Source organism: Salvelinus namaycush, chromosome 8 (assembly GCF_016432855.1).
Source record: "Salvelinus namaycush isolate Seneca chromosome 8, SaNama_1.0, whole genome shotgun sequence".
NCBI lineage: Eukaryota > Metazoa > Chordata > Actinopteri > Salmoniformes > Salmonidae > Salvelinus > Salvelinus namaycush.
Genome location: NC_052314.1, coordinates 45,010,426 through 45,027,744, shown reverse-complemented (window position 1 = coordinate 45,027,744; position 17,319 = coordinate 45,010,426). Strand labels below are relative to the sequence as shown.

Here is a 17,319-nt window from a genome sequence, read left to right as displayed (position 1 = left end):
ACACACATCCCTGGGTCGCTTGTCTTTTCCGTTTGCTGCAGCTAGCGACTGGAACTGGACAGTTTTATCTTAATCTCTTCATTCAAAGACTCAATCATGGGAACTCTAACTGACAGTTGTGGCTGCTTTGAGTAATGTATTGTTGTCTCTACCTTCTTGCCCTTTGTGCTGTTGTCTGTGCCCAATAATGTTTGTACCATGTTTTGTGCTGCTGCCATGTTTTGTTGCTACCATGCTGTGTTGTCATGTGTTGCTGCCATGCTATGTTGTTGTCTTGGGTCTCTCTTTATGTAGTGTTGTGGTGTCTCTCTTGTCGTGATGTGTGTTTTGTCCTATATATTTTTGGTTGTTTTTTTAATCCCCCATACCCGCAGGAGGCCTTTTTGCCATTTGGTACGCTGTCATTGTAAATTGTTCTTAACTGACTTAACTGAACAGAGAGCAGATCCACGAGCTGGGTCTGGAGGTCAGCAGGCTAGAAAGAATTTAATTTCCTCATATATTTTATGAGGGACACTACTTATATTTTTCATTTTGTGTTTGTTTAGTTGACATAACACATGCTTCTTTCTCTTTCTCTGTCCCTCATCTACTTCGTAGGTTTATAATGGCTATGTAGATAACCCAAGAAAAAATGACAACTCTTGGATGGAAACAGTTGCTGTCAACTTCTAGGATGATACTGGTATATCATTGATTACTCTTATAATATTACAGACACTGATAAACAACAAGTTAAGGCAGTCTTATCTATGCAGAAACAATGTTGACTAAATTCAATGAAAACAATAAGGATTTGGCTATTATCACAGCAGGATATGATGCAACATGTTTCCTTATACTTATAATTGTTCCCCATTCAGCTCTTTATTTGTACATACATTGCAGTTCTCTGAAATGTAGATTCTTGTTCTGGTTACCTAGGTAACAGTTTGAGCGCGCTCCCAATGCAAGCGAGCGATGATGCCGGGCAAGTCCACTGGATTGACCTTGACTCAGTCACTCCAATTTCTTGGAGGTGGTCGCTAAGGAGAGGCATGCTGACTGGTAACCAAGGAAACCGTGTTTGGCCGAAGTACTAAGATGATTCGCACTGATGTTGGTGCAAGGTTGAGTAGAATATAGTAATGGAATTTTGAGGTAGTGTGACCTCAAGTGGTGACACACTGTCCTCAAGTTCAAGAGGATTGGCCAGAGCAAGGCCCTGCAGCATAATCACTGTTTTGGCATCATGGCCTTGGTCAGGGAGTAACAAAAAAAGTGGTGTCCACCAATGACTACTCTGTAACCACTCCCTCTGTAATCAGGGCTGATGGGAACATGGTTTGCTCAAAAGAAGACATGCTCTCATTGTTTCTTTGTTACTCCCTGACACCGAAATCAAAAATTGCCATGATCAAAAAGGCATTTTAAACTATATTGGTCTGTTTTTTTGGTGAAGCCAAGTGTTATATAAAAACATATCAATTATTATACTTTGGTATATATGTTTAGGGTTAGTTGGTGGTGAAATCTTGTCCTTTTTTTTGTATTACAAAATGTAACATGACTGACCACACACTACTGCAATGTAGCTGATGGCACGTGCAAACGACATGATACCAAAGAAAAAGAACCAAGAACTACACTACCCGAAAGGCTTTGCATATACTGGTTGACTACGTGGCTCCGACGTTCCTCTACAACCGACCGGGGTGATTTAAATTTAGACGGAGTAAGAAGAGGGGCAATTTAGATCTGTCTGAAATTGAATGAGTAGCTAGCTAATACTTTGTCGTTTAAAGCAACATTTATTATTTTCATTCATACGTTTGGATTAACGTTTTGCGATGTCTGGAAAAATCAAGAGCCGAATCGCGGCAAATGCCGACTTGTTATCTGGAAGTGTGTCTTGCGATGAGCGCATTTTACGAGACTGTCATCAGTTGTACATCGATGCCGACAGTGGTGAGTTAGATTGCTAGCTAATGTCTGATCAAATGAAGAGATCAACCAATTTCAACAGGCATTTGCAGTCGGAATGTCATTCAGCCTGTATTCTAGCTAGCTATATTTGGTATGACTCATTGATTCGGGTAGGTATTATTTGTCGCACGTTCAAACAGGAATCTAACAAAAACTTCGCAAAGTACAAGGTTGCCAACAAACAACGCATATAAAGTAAATTAGCACGATCAATATACCTAGCTAACGAATAAGCATCAACTCACCACGTAACTTATTCTTAATGTTTGTCCATAGGCTACCAGAGTGAGGACAGACATTTTTCGTAATAAACGTGGTGAGTGAAAAACATAATGAAATAGCCCACTCCCTACCCGGTATCTTATTCGCCCGCTATACAACTTTGTTATTTACGACGTTTTTGCAACAGATTCCTGTTGGAATGTTCAACAAATTTATACCCACCCGATTGATTATGACTAACGCGTCATTAGCTAGTAGCTTGCTAGTAATATTACATTAAAAGGTGCTTAGTTTGTGTCCATCCACTCTATAGTGATACCATTTTATTTCCTTATGTTATAAAGTGCATTTTACGAAGACATCAGACGTTGGGACTATAAGGTTCTATCTTAACAAAGCATAGTTCTGAGCAGGGCTGGCTCCAGGTAAAAGAAGTGGCTTAGGGCAGGGCTTTCCAAATTTGTTAAACGAATGAGTTTGGGCAGTGTTGCCAACTCCTCAGTAAGGAAGGTAGCTATTGGCTGTCCTAAAAGTCGCTAAATGACGACATCACCTAATATGCATAATTGGCCATGTGTCTGTAATTGTGATGGACGCTGTTGGAGAGAGGAATAACGTCGTGGGAGAGACAAAGTGAGTAAAAAAACACCCTAAATATGTTTAGAACTACAAATGAACTTTCTTCTGTCGATTCTTGTTTGTTTTTTTATGTCACAATTGGGACCGGCAAAAGTGACCCAACAGAGACACTCTGGCGGAGTTACTTAGTTTTTTATTTAATTTTTTATTTAATTAATTTTTTTAGTTTAGTTTTCATAATTTGGTTTGGTTTTTAACATTATGGTCCACTTAGGAGCCTACAGCAATTCACAGTAAAACATTAACATTTTTAACCATAACCTGTTTTACATTTTTTTTGTATACAATCTACATTAACAATCTAAATGGACCAAAAAGAGACAATAGAAAAAAACTGGCAATGGCAATGTGAGAATTATGGTAATTAGTCTGGCCCAAATTCAGGTTAATTTAAAAAAAAAACAGAAAGGCTCACAGAAAGTGTGGGTCATTTTGGTCAAGGCTCTCTGGCAGGTTCAGCAACTGAGGGAGCTGACATAAATGAGTAAGCAGCTGATGTGCCAAAAAGCTGCAAAACATTATCAGGCAGCTGGTGCTCATAGCAAGCCTCACCAGACATGGAACAGTGTTCACACCAGACATGGAACAGTGTTCAGCGATAGCTAATGCCATGGTGGCCTCAGCCTTTTTTGCAGAGTAATTTTTTTTTAACCATAAATGGCAGTTTGTTTTGGGTGGAACTGTTATAAGGCTTTGCCTTTTGAGTATGTTTTAGAGTTGTCATGTGTTTTTTTTTTACATCACTAAGTTTGGCGTAGAAATCAGCCTTACAATATAGGCAGTATGCCCGTGTATCATCTCCATTAAATGGCTTCAACCAGCCTTTGAGTTCAGGGTTTGATTCCCACTCCTTTCTGTATTTTTGAGTGTACAGTTTAGACTGAGACATGATGAGCTAGCCAGCTAGATGTTTAGTTTGTCACAGAGGCACACACACATTGGACAAGGTGAGTAAATAAATGACTGAGGCTGTGTGAGTCAAATGCAGTGATTTTATTTTTGTGCAGTGATTTATTTTAGACAAAGAACATTTTACATCCCAACCTGAATGTAAGCCAGGGTGGGATCAGCCAGCGGCGGCTTCCCGCATGCGCGATTCATTTGCAGTCTGGACGTGGAGGGGTGAACATCTCCTGTTCTGACTGCATCTGGGAGGGACTGCTGCGTGAGAACTTTGGAACGGGGGTGGGGCCCACGGCAGCACCTGCTGCTCGCTAAGAAGAGTAAGAACAATATGTGTTTTCACGTCAGTGTCTCCAATAACACCAGAAAAAGTCGCTAGATATGTCGCTAGTTGATTTTTTTGAAAATGTGTCACTAGAGGGGTCTGAATAGTCGCTAAATATAGCGACCAAGTCGCTATGTTGGCAACACTGGTTTGGGAAACCCTGGCTTAGCCCTGGCCCCCAAAAATATGTTTTTGTATGTATTATTTTTCTTCAATCTGTGCTCAGCCATAAGGTTCTATCTGGCACATAATGTTAAAAGGATTTCAATAGAGAAGTACATTTAATGGTTAAATAATCACATAAAATATATTCATGTTCATCACACATTTGTTAAAGCGATAGTGTATTTGTAATTTTAGGGAACTATCTTATGGTTAAGAACCAATTTATGCTTGATCTGAAAATGTGGTCGGCGGCGCCGTATGGATTGTGTAACGCAATTGCGTAGCCTCCAGAGGCACGCAGAGGCCAAATTGAACTCCGTACCGCATCGCCGTGCACCTCTCAAATGTTTTTTGCAATGCGGAGGGCTCCGTATAGCTCTGCATTGACATGAACCAAAATGTGCGCTCCTAGTGGCCGGGGACTTTATTGCAGGGAAATTTAAATCCGTTTTACCTCATTTCTACCAGCATGTTAAATGTGCAACCAGAGGGGGGGGAAATCTAGACCACCTTTATGCCACACAGAGACGCGTACAAAGCTCGCCCTCCATTTGGCAAATCTGACCATAATTCTATCCTCCTAATTCCTGTTTAAACGAAGGCAGGAGCACCAGTGACTTGGTCAATAAAGAAGTGGTCAGATGACACAGATGCTAAGCTACAGGACTGTTTTGATAGCACAGACTGGAATATGTTCTGGGATTCTTCCGAAGGCATTGAGCAGTACACCACATCAGTCACTGGCTTCATCAATAAGTGCATTGATGACGTCGTCCCCACAGTGACCGTACCGTACATACTAGAGGTCGACCGATTAATCGGCATGGCCGAGTTCAAGTTTTCATAACAATCGATAATGTCTTTTTCGATGCCGATTACATTGTAATCCACGAGAAGACTGTGTGGCAGGCTGACCACCTGTTACGCGAGTGCAGCATCAAAATGACCTTGTGGCTGCAAGGAGTCAAGGTAAGTTGCTAGCATTAAACTTTGATTATTTTTTATTTTTTTATAAGAAATCTTCACATAATCACTAGTTAACTACACATGGTTGATATTACTAGGTTAACTAGCTTGTCCTGCGTTGCATATAATCAATGCGGTGCCTGTTAATTTATCATCGAATCACATCCTACTTCAACTTTGCCAAACGGCTGGTGATTTAACAAAAGCGCATTTGAGAAAAAAGCACAATCGTTGCACAAATGCACCTAACGATAAACATCAATGCCTTAATTAAAATCAATACACAGAAGTGTATTTTTTTAAACCTGCATATTTAGTTAAAATAAATTATCGTTAGCATGCAATATTAACTAGGGAAATTGTCACTTCTCTTGTGTTCAGTGCAAGCAGAGTCAGGGTATATGCAGCAGTTTGGGCCACCTGGCTCGTTGCAAACTGTGTGAAGACCACTTATTCCTAACAAAGACCATAATTAATTTGCCAGAATTGTACATAATTATGACATAACATTGAAGGTTGTGCAATCTAACAGCAATATTTAGACTTGGTTTCCACCCGTTTGTTAAAATACGGAACATTTCCCTATTTCACTGAAAGAATAAACATTTTGTTTTTCAAAATGATAGTTTCCGGATTTGACCATATTAAGAACCTAAGGCTTGTATTTCTGTGCGTTTATTATAATTAAGTCTATCATTTGATAGAGCAGTCTTGAGTGGTGGTAGGCAACAGCAGGCTAGTAAGCATTCATTCAAACAGCACTTTACTGCGTTTGCCAGCAGCTCTTAGCAATGTTTGATGCACAGCACTGTTTATGACTTCAAGCCCATCAAATCCCGAGATTAGGCTGGCAATACTAAAGTGCCTATAAGAACATCCAATAGTCAAAGGTACATGAAATACAAATGGAATGGAGAGAAATAGTCCTATATCTACAACCTAAAACTTAACTGGGATTATTGAAGACTCGTGTTAAAAGGAACCACCAGCTTTCATATATTCTCATGTTCTGAGTTTAACTTAAATGTTAGCTTTTTTACATGGCACATATTGCACTTTTACTTTCTTCTCCAACACTGTTTTTGCATTATTTAAACCAAATTGAACATGTTTCATTAATAAAATTGATTTTATTGATGTATTATATTCAGTTAAAATAGAAGGGTTCATTGTTCATTCAGTATTGTAGTAACTCATTATTATTTATATATATATATCTTTTTTTTTAAATAGTCAGATATATCAGTATCAGCTTTTTTTGGTTCTTGTCAGTGATTTATTTAGAATTCAAGGCATACTTAAACAGCATGGCTACCACAGCATTCTGCAGCGATACGCCGTCCCATCTGGTTTGGGATTAGTGGGAGTATCATTAGTGGGAGTATCACAGGACAATGACCCAATACACCTCCAGGCTGTGTAAGGGCTATTTGACCAAGAAGGAGAGTGATGGAGTGCGTCATTAAATGACCTGGCTTCCACAATAACTGGACCTCAACCCAATTGAGATGGTTTGGGATGGGTTGGACCGCAGAGTGAAGGAAAAGCAGCCAACAAGTGCTCAGCATATGTGGGAACTCCTTCAAGACTGTTGGAAAAGCGTTCCTCGTGAAGCTGGTTGAGAGAATGGCAAGAGTGTTCAAAGCTTTCATCAAGGCAAAAGGTGGCTACTTTGAAGAATCTCAAATATATTTGTATTTAACTTATTTTTGGGGGGGTTACTACATGATTCCATATATGTGTTATTTCATAGTTTTGATGCCTTCACTATTATTCTACAATGTAGAAAATAGTAAAAGTAAAGAAAAACCCTTGAATGAGTAGGCGTGTCCAAACTTTGGACAAGTACTGGACATAAAAGATGATCAAAGATCACTATCATGAAGACAGGATATTTAAAACACAACTTGGAAACTCTCCTCCCTTTGAGAGCAAATGGATTCTCTTTGAAAATTAACAAAATAAGCAGAATTTTTAAATAATCAAGAACAATTCTTGAAGTTAAATCACAACTTTCAAGCAACGGAAAAATAAATCTGACAAATTCTAGTCTGTGTGAGAATTACAGTGTAAGTTCAGTTGTTTCACAAGCAATTTTTAAATGTATTAGCATCTTAGTTTTACAGAACCCAACATTAGCATATCAATGGTGAAAGTTCTAAGGCCATTTTGTGACAAACAAAGCAATGACTTTTCATAGCGCGCATACTTCTATACATTGGCCATATGCACCACGCATAGGAAAATAAACTATTTGTGTTTTTTAAAATGAGCTATTAGTTTATCTAGCAATCTGTGTACATTAAAGAAAGCACATTCACAAAAGTAACCTATATAACCATCACATATGGATATAGAAATTGAGTTGCAAAGGAAGAATTGATTAACACATCGTCAAATAATCAACTAAGTTTTAGGGTAGATTGAGCTTCTTTGTTGCAATAAGAATCAAGACGGTCTGCCTCTACCTAAATCCCAAGATTTCTGCATCTTATGACGAGTTTGGATTTCCTCAGTCTAGGTTCCAACAACGTCACTCCAACAAATCACTTTGGAGATTATTTGTGCCCTGTTATAACAAATCTCTCTGTGCGTCATGTAGAAATTACCTTGTCAAATCATGCTCTTTTTCGCATGCTTGAAGTTTTGATTGCAACTGCTCTTTTGCGCTCTGATGTCCTCTGGGACTTCAGTCATATCAAGCATGTTCAACACTAGTTTGTGTCACAATTCACTTTTTCCAAGTATAAACACATGCTATAGAATTAACGTCTTTGATTTTTTTTTTTTTTTGCATGCCAACATATTGCCAGTAATGAAGAATTTCATCCCTAGTCAATTAAATGTCAGACCATTCTTGCCTTTCTTGATCAAGTCATTAATTCGAGATTGCCGTAACTCAAACATATCTGTTGCTTGCATATTCTCCTCCATGCATGTGTTCGTTTATATATATATCGGAGAATCTAATGAAATAAACTCCAAATGATCCGTAAGATATATTACGTCGGGATCACCATTAACTGTAGTGTTCAGTAATATGTGAATATGCAGTATATTATAAACTCAGCAAAAAAAAGTCCCTTTCTCAGGACCCTGTCTTTCAAAGATAATTTGTAAAAATCCAAATAACTTCACAGATCTTCATTGTAAAGGGTTTAAACACTGTTTACCATGCTTGTTCAATGAACCATAAACAATAAATGAACATGCACCTGTGGAACGGTCGTTAAGACACTAACAGCTTACAGACAGTAGGCAATTAAGGTCACAGTTATGAGAACGTAGGACACTAAAGAGGTCTTTCTACTTACTCTGAAAAACACCAAAAGAAAGATGCCCATGGTCCCTGCTCATCTGCGTGAACATGCCTTAGGCATGCTGCAAGGAGGCATGAGGACTGCAGATGTGGCCAGGGCAATAAATTGCAACGTCCGTACTGTGAGACGCATAAGACAGCGCTACAGGGAGACAGGACGGACAGCTGATAGTCATCACAGTGGCAGACCACGTGTAAAAAAAATTTTTTTTTAAAAACACCTGCACAGGATCGGTACATCCGAACGTCACACCTGCGGGACAGGTACATGATGGCAACAACTGCCAGAGTTACACGAGGAACGCACAATCCCTCCATCAGTGCTCAGACTGTCCTCAATAGGCTGAGGCTGGACTGAGAGCTTGTAGGCCTGATTGTAAGGCAGGTCCTCACCAGACATCACCGGCAACAATGTCGCCAATGGGTACAAACCCACCCTCGTTGGACCAGACAGGACTGGCAAAAAGTGCTCTTCACTGACAAGTTGTGGTTTTGTCTCACCAGGGGTGATGGTCGGATTCGAGTTTATCGTCGAAGGAATGAGCGGTACACCGAGGCCTGTACTCTGGAGTGGAATCGATTTTGGAGGTGGCGGTGTGTCACAGCGTCGTCGGACTGAACTTGTTATCATTGCAGGCAATCTCAACACTGCGTTACAAGGAAGACATCCTCCTCCCTCGTGGTATCCTTCCTGCAGGCTCATCCTGACATGACCCTCCAGCATGACAATGCCACCAGCCATACTGCTCGTTCTGTGTGTGATTTCGTGCAAGACAGGAATGTCAGTGTTCTGCCATGGCCAGCGAAGAGCCCGGATCTCAATCCCATTGAGCACGTCTGGGACCTGTTGGATCGGAGGGCTCGGGCCATTCCCCCCCAGAAATGTCCAGGAACTTGCAGGTGCCTTGGTGGAAGAGTGGGGTAACATCTCACAGCAAGAACTGGAACATCTGGTGCAGTTTGAGGAGGAGATGCACTGCAGTACTTAATGCAGCTGGTGGCCACACCAGATACTGACTGTTACTTTTGACCCCCCCCCCTCCCTTTTTCAGGGACACATTATTCAATTTCTGTTAGTCACGTGTCTGTGGAACTTGTTCAGTTTGTATGATTTGTTGAATCTTGTTATGTTCATACAAATATTTACACATGTTAAGTTTGCTGAAAATAAACGCAGTTGACAGTGAGAGGACGTTTCTTTTTTTTGCCTCGTGTGTGTGTATATATACCTCACATGCGACTCATAAGACTAAGCAATTATCCCATTCAATTAATTATCTTTATCTGACTCCATAGTACAAATAGGAATATGCAAGGAGACCTGAGTTACAATAATAGGCATTGAAGAAAAGTCTGGGAATAGAATTCTAAATACAAGTGTATTTAAGTACTTTATGAAATGAATGGATTCCCATGCAAGGCATAAAGCTTAAGTTACAAGGCGTTAACAAGAATTACAAGGCATTATTCTAAGCATGGTCAGAGAGAGCGAAATCATAGCCTGAAAGGCCATGGGTTGGAGAGAGAAATAAAGTGTCATCACAGCAGGTCAGGAACAAATAAGAGAACGAACAATTTAATCTTAGACCCTTTTATAAGCATCTGAGTTGTTTGGTCAAAAATGTAGGTTTTGAATTCAATTGTACTACTGTAAAGTTAAACTCCAATCAGATACACTACACGACCACCCTTGCATACATAGCTTCGTCTATGGATTTGAAGTTGTTGTATTTCTCCAGCCACATCCCTCAGCTTTTTACTGAAACTGGTGGGGAGGACACTTTGTTAATATTTCAATTAGGATTGCCGCTTTAACGTAACTACCAGCAGGAGTTGTTAGCAATAGCTAGCGGTAGCTAGATTAGTTAGCTAGCTATAGCTTAGCGGCTAATACTAGTAAGCTAACAAAGTTGATAAATAAGCATTATGTGAAACTCATCAAATCGATGCGCAAGTTTACCGCTAGTATTTATCTCATAGCTAGCTAGCCGATGTTCGCTTATCTAACGTTAGCTAATTGTCCTGATCACATCCCTCATCTGCTGTCTCTATTCTAGGGCTGGTAGCAGTGGCCCAGTCAGTTGGCGTGACTCTGCTGGCACCCAGGAAAAAGATCACTGTCATGTTGATGGGCAACCACTCTGCTGGCAAGAGCTCCTTCATCAACTGGTAATGTTCAATCAAATCAAGGTTACCATTGACAATGCCAGAAGAGGTAGAGAGAAGGATGCACTTTGAAAAGTATTCCATCAGGGACTGGGACTTTTCTGTACACTGATACTTCCTGTCCCCTATGCTTCCTTTTGCTTCATTGTAATTATGTCCCATGGTCCATTTGTTAATGTGTGTCATTGTGTGTGTGTGTGTGGACATGAAAGCCAGAGAGAGTGCTTGTTAATGTTTGCTGTAACTTTGTTTCAGGTATGTGGAGGAGCACATCCAGCGTACAGGAGTGGCCATTGAGACACAAGGCTTCAGCTTTGTTACTAGTGGGCGCAAGAGAGAGTCTCTCACAGTGAGTACTGCTGGTACACTTCAGTTTGCTCCTCAATTCATGCATTTTGGTTGAGGTACTTTGAGGGGCTTTACCTTTTCACTGAGTAAGTGCTCACACGGTGGATATTTGTTCTTCTCGCAGAATGTAAACTTTTGTTTCTTGCTATATTTCAGGGAAATGCCACGCTGCACCTTTACCCACACTTCAAACCTCTACACGAGATCAAGGGTGAGACTTCAGAGTTGATTCAACCTCATTAGTCTGCGTCATAGTAAGACTCAGGAAACACCTCCCTCCCCTGTGTTATATGATGCGATAGAAATACAATGGTGATGGCAGCATGACTGACGGCCCATTCTAAACATTAGTCAGCACTTTGAGTGAAATGCATGAAAATACCGTTCAATTAAAGGGCTCTCGCTCTCTTGCTCTGCCTGTAGGTGTGTCTGAGTACCTGGGCACTGAGATCTGCACGTCGCGGCAGAAACGCTTTAGCCTAGTGACGTTTGTGGACTCTCCTGGCCTGGTGGACGGGGACATGAAGTACCCCTTTGATGTGGACCAGGCCATCATGTGGCTGGGTAGGTCACCACAATATGCTGGTGTAGGGTGTGTAATTTTGTAAATATACAGTAACAGTCAAACGTTTGGACACACCTACTCATTCAAGAGTTTTTCTTTATTTTTACTATTTTCTACATTGTAGAATAATAGTGAAGATGAAATAACACATCTGGAATCATGTAGTAACCAAAAAAATGTTAAACAAATCAAAATATATTTTATATTGGACATTCTTCAAAGTAGCCACCCTTTGCCTTGATGACAGCTTTGCACACTCTTGGCATTCTCTCAACCAGCTTCATGAGGTAGTCACCTGGAATGCATTTCAGTTAACCGGTGTTCCTTGTTAAAACTTCTTTGGGGTAGGGGGCAGTATTTTCACGTCCGGATGAAAAGCGCGCCCAGAGTAAACTGCCTGCTACTCAGGCCCAGATATGCATATTATTAGTAGATTTGGATAGAAAACACTGAAGTCTCTAAAACTGTTTAAATGATGTCTGTGAGTATAACAGAACTCATATTGCAGGCAAAAACCTGAGAAAAAATCCAACCAGGAAGTGGGAAATCTGAGGTTTGTTGTTTTTTAACTCTTTGCTTATCCAATACAGTGGAAATGGGATCATATTGCACTTCCTAAGGCTTCCACTAGATGTCAGTCTTTAGAACCTTGTTTGAGGCTTCTACTGGTGAAGTGGGGGCGAATGAGAGGGGATTGAGTAAGGTCTCTCCCAGCGTGCCATAAACTGACTACGCGCGTTCACGTGATAGTTAGCTTGAGTTCCATTGCATTTCTGAAGACAAAGGAATTCTCCGGTTGGAACATTATTGAAGATTTGTTAAAAACATCCTAAAGATTGATTCTATACATCGTTTGACATGTTTCTACGGACTGTAACGGAACTTTTTGACTTTTCGTCTGGACCTAGTGATCGCGCCTCATGAATTTGGATTACTGGGCTAAACGCGTGAACAAAAAGGAGGTATTTGGACATAAATTATGGACTTCATCGAACAAAATAAACATTTATTGTGGAACTGTGATTCCTGAGAGTGCATTCTGATGAAGATCATCAAAGATAAGTGAATATTTATAATGGTATTTCTGACTTCCGTTGACGACACAACATGGCGGATATCTGTATGGCTTGGTTTTGTGTCTGAGCGCCGTACTCAGATTATTGTGTGCTTTTTCCGTAAAGTTTTTTAAAAATCTGACACAGCGGTTGCATTAAGGAGAAGTGGATCTAAAATTCCATGCATAACACTTTTAGCAATGTTTATTATGAGTATTTCTGTAAATTGATGTGGCGCTCTGCAAAATCACCGGATGTTTTGGAACTACTGAACATAACGCGCCAATGTAAACTGAGATTTTTGGATATAAATATGAACTTTACCGAACAAAACATACATGTATTGTGTAACATGAAGTCCTATGAGTGTCATCTGATGAAGATCATCAAAGGTTAGTGATTAATTTTATCTATATTTCTGCTTTTTGTGACTCCTCTCTTTGGCTGGAAAAATGGCTGTGTTTTTCTGTGACTTGGCTCTGACCTAACATAAATCGTTTGGTGTGCTTTCGTCGTAAAGCCTTTTTGAAATCGGACACTGTGGCTGGATTTACAACGAGTGTATCTTTAAAATGGTTTATAATACATGTATGTTTGAGGAATTTTAATTATGAGATTTCTGTTTGAATTTGGTGCCCTGCACTTTCACTGGATGTTGGTCAGGTGGGACGTTAGCGTCCCACGTACCCTAGAGAGGTTAAAAGTTCATTGGAATTTCGTTCCTTTTTAATGCGTTTGAGCCAATTCGTTGTGTTGTGACAAGGTAGGGGTAGTATACAGAAGATATCCCTATTTGGTAAAAGACCAAGTCCATATTACAGCAAGAACAGCTCAAATAAGCAAAGAGAAATGACAGTCCATTATTACTTTGACTGACCTTCATGTCTTAATCAGAAAAATGTCAAGAACTTTTGAAAGTTTCTTCAAGTGCAGTCGCAATAACCATCAAGCGCTATGAGGAAACTGGCTCTCGTGAGGACCGCCACAGGAAAGGAAGACCCAGAGTTACCTCTGCTGCAGAGGATAAGTTCATTAGATTTACCAGCCTCAAATAAATGCTTCACAGAGTTCAAGTAACAGACACCTCTCAACTGTTCAGAGGACACTGTGTGAATCATGCCTTCATGGTTGAATTGCTGCAAAGAAACCACTACTAAAGGACACCAATATTAAGAAGATACTTGCTTGGGCTAAGAAATACGAGCAATGGACAGTGGAAATCTGTCCTTTGGTCTTGAGTCCAAATTTTAGATTTTTTGTTCCAACCGCCGGGTCTTTGTGAGACACCGACTAGGTGAACCGATGATCTCTGCATGTGTGGTTCCCACCGTGAAGCATGGAGGTGGGGGTACTTTGCTGGTGACACTGTCTGTGATTTATTTAGAATTCAAGGGGCACTTAACCAGCATGGCTACCACAGCATTCTGCAGCGATACACCATCCCATCTGGTTTGCACGAAGAGTGAAGGAAAAGCAGCCAAAAAGTGCTCAGCATATGTGGGAACTACTTTTAAGACTGTTGGAAAAGCATTCCTCGTGAAGCTGGTTGAGAGAATGCCAAGAATGTGCAATGCTGTCATCAAGTGGATACTTTAAAGAATCTCAAATATAAAATATATTTAGATTTGTTTAACACTTTTTTTGGTTAATACATGATTCTATGTGTTATTTCATAGTTTTGATGTCTTCACTATCATTCTACAATGCAGAAAATAGTAAAAATAAAGAAAAACCTTCAGATGAGTAGGTGTTAATACTTTTGACTGGTACTGTACTTTTTACTTTATCGCATGCTTTCATATTCATCTCTGTCTGTGTTTCATCATGACACACACACACCATCTGTGTGTAAAGATTTGCTTTTGTTTATCTATCTGGCTAGTTGAGAAGAACATAACAGGCTCGTCTCTGTCCCCTCCCTCCCAGGCGAGCTGTGTGACCTCATCCTGGTGTTCTTTGACCCCATGGGCCAGGCACTGTGCAAGCGCACCCTCAACATCGTGGAGAAGCTCAACGAGAAGCACGGTGACCGCCTGCGCTTGTACCTCAGCAAGGCCGACGAGGCTGGGGGAGAGTCGGACAGACAGGTACACACACACACTGTAGTGGGAAATTTAAGATGAATAAAGTTCATATTTACTTAAGTTATTAACGCAATGTATTATACTTTTCCTTTTCTGTAATACACATGATTCTGTTCGTGCAAGGTTTTTAATCACTAGACTTGGAGGCCAGTTGTGAAGGAGAACTGTCCAGTTCCGAGGACACACGGGTTATTATTGTATTCTGTGAGTGTGTGATTCACTGCCTTGTCTTTTATGTGTTTAAAGAACATATGTGCTTGGGATATTAGTGCCAGCTCAGGGAAGGCTCGGAAGACATTTTCTCTGCCTCTGTGCTGGAGGTTTTCCCCTCCTGCAAATTGTACTAAAATATATATATATTTTTTTTAACTTTATCAACGGCTGCTTTTGTGTTTATTTCACCTGGAAATTCTCTTACACACACCGTATACATATCTACATTATGAGCAAGGTTGACAAGGGGCTGGGAGGAAGTTGGCCAGTTTGTTATAATCTAACAGCTTGAAGTTTCAAACATTAGCTAATCAGAAAATGTATCCCTGTCGTGATTGGCTCTTTCAGAGGGTGATGATGCAGATAGTCCAGGAGCTGTGCAAGCGGCCGGGACTCAACAAGTGTGGCTTTGACATGCCTACCATCTATGTCCCCAACCCCAGCAAGGTAGCTACCGCACCGCACCCACCTTTTTGTACACGGCACCTGAAAGTCACTGGATGTGCCAACCTGGGCAATCTTGGACTATCCTAGCTAAATAAATAAAATGTATGTATACTATGTTTTGAACTTCACTGCCACCTGCTTGTCCCAACCCCAGCCCAGTCGCTGTGTGAACCAGATTGAGGAGGCATGTCGCACCATCGAGAAGACCATCAACCAGACAGTCCAGAACACACTCAACTCACTAGAGAAGGACTGTGATCTTATCACTGAGGCCATTGCAGATACACTCAGCCAAGACAGGTAACGCATGCATGCAGTGTGTTTTACACCTACACTCATTCTCAACTTGCTGATAAAAAGACTGTATGGAGGATATTGTAGATGACACACACACGAGCACACACACATCACGGATCTTCTCTCCTTTCCAACACAACAATAACCCCCCCCCCACCCTCTCTTTCAGGCAGACCAGTGTAGATAACCGGCGGGCGCGCTGTAAAAGCTGTTTGTTGGCTTTTCTGGGCTTCAGTGTCCCCTTCATGCTGATGGCAGTCCTGGTGCTGGGCAGCTTCTCCAAAGAGCTGCTAAAGATGGCCCTGGGGGATGACGGCATCGAGGCCCTCTCTCTCTACCTGGTCAGTGTATTTGTAAGAGAGAGACGGTGTTGTTAGTCTGACCGTGGTTGTGTGTGTGATACGGAGTCTGGGAATTTTTGTGTTTGTGTGACTCTCTGCTGCCCCCCCCCCCCCCCCCCCCACAGGCTCCTGTAGTGAGAGTGTTTGACTCCATGTCCGTGGAGTACCAGCTCTACAGTTGTGGCGGACTCATCTTCCTCTCCTTCCTACTCCTCATCCTTGCCCGCTTCTCCTTCAGGTAAGAGCTGAGCACACTCACAAACTGCGGCATCTTGTTCAAGTACCACCAGTTATCAATTAATTATGCCTAAAGCATCTCTCTCTATCTCTGCAGGACTCGGCCCACTCTCTCTGGCCGACAGAAGAGGCAGCTACAGGAAAAGCTGGATTATGTGCAGGAGGTGGTGAAGACAAAGAAGGTAGTGTGTTAGTGTGTGAGCATGCAGTGGTGTGTGTGAGCATGCAGTGCTGTGTGTGCTTGACCACTAACTGTGTGTGTATCTCCCTTCCTGTAGAAGAAGCTCTATGAGGAATACCTTCGCCAGAGTGTGGGTGATCAAGATATGGACTGAAATAAAATGGAGGAAACCACTGAAGTACCACTTAACATTCCTACTGTAGAGGACCAAATGTAATGTAGGGTTTAAACTGTTCAGGCTTTACCTTCAAGGCCATGCCTTATGGTGCATTCATGACAATTCTGAAACTCAGAGTTAAAATTAACATAAGTTGTTTGTGTAGAGCAGGGCTGTTCAATGTCAGTCATGGAGGGCCAAAGCACTTCTGGTTTTCATCCTTCTAATCAGAGACTGATTCAGACCTGGGACACCAGGTGAGTGCAGTTAACTACCAGGTAGAAACAAAGTGTTTCGGCCCTCCAGGACCGTAATTGAACGGTCCTGACGTACAGCTTCCTATTGGTTGATTGTGATTCTTTCCAAGTGGGAGAACTCTGGCCTCCTCTTTCTACAACGAATGTCCAAGTAAAAAATGTCTTGAGTTTCCGAGTTGTCTTGAACGCACCATTTACGTGTCACTCCGGAGTACGCAGGGTGACATGGGAAAATGTAATCCTTGTCCAAGTGTTGTCAGTCCAATATCTGTTCATTCATGTAGTTGTAAACCATAGATCGCCTCAATTTCTGATAATTTGAGCATTCAGAACCCAACTCCTAACTCTGGCAATCACTGTAATATTAATTTCCCAATATTTTTCACTACCATGTTACCTGATTGTTGTTTTTAAAATCTACCTAACATCATGGGACCTGCATTTTTGTGTGAGATTAGATTCTGTTT

At 41.1% G+C, this 17,319-nt stretch overlaps 1 protein-coding gene across 1 annotated transcript; it reads left to right on the top strand.

Annotated features, from left to right (window-relative positions):
- Window positions 1-1,829: 1,829 nt before the first annotated feature.
- On the top strand, window positions 1,830-17,282 carry LOC120052720. Its single transcript, XM_038999800.1, has 12 exons — window positions 1,830-1,947; window positions 10,562-10,673; window positions 10,926-11,019; window positions 11,175-11,229; window positions 11,442-11,582; window positions 14,565-14,725; window positions 15,284-15,382; window positions 15,537-15,682; window positions 15,849-16,020; window positions 16,146-16,258; window positions 16,355-16,439; window positions 16,536-17,282. The coding sequence occupies exons 1-12, from the start codon at window positions 1,830-1,832 to the stop codon at window positions 16,590-16,592; spliced, it is 1,353 nt and encodes a 450-aa protein (XP_038855728.1). The 3' UTR covers window positions 16,593-17,282.
- Window positions 17,283-17,319: the final 37 nt, after the last annotated feature.

Coding starts and splice junctions, on each gene's coding strand:
- LOC120052720 (XM_038999800.1), top strand. CDS start 1,830: ATGTCTGGAAAAATCAAGAGCCGAATCGCGGCAAATGCCGACTTGTTA. Junction 10,674..10,925: donor AAGAGCTCCTTCATCAACTG/GTAATGTTCAAT, acceptor ACTTTGTTTCAG/GTATGTGGAGGAGCACATCC. Junction 16,021..16,145: donor AGGCCCTCTCTCTCTACCTG/GTCAGTGTATTT, acceptor CCCCCCCCACAG/GCTCCTGTAGTGAGAGTGTT.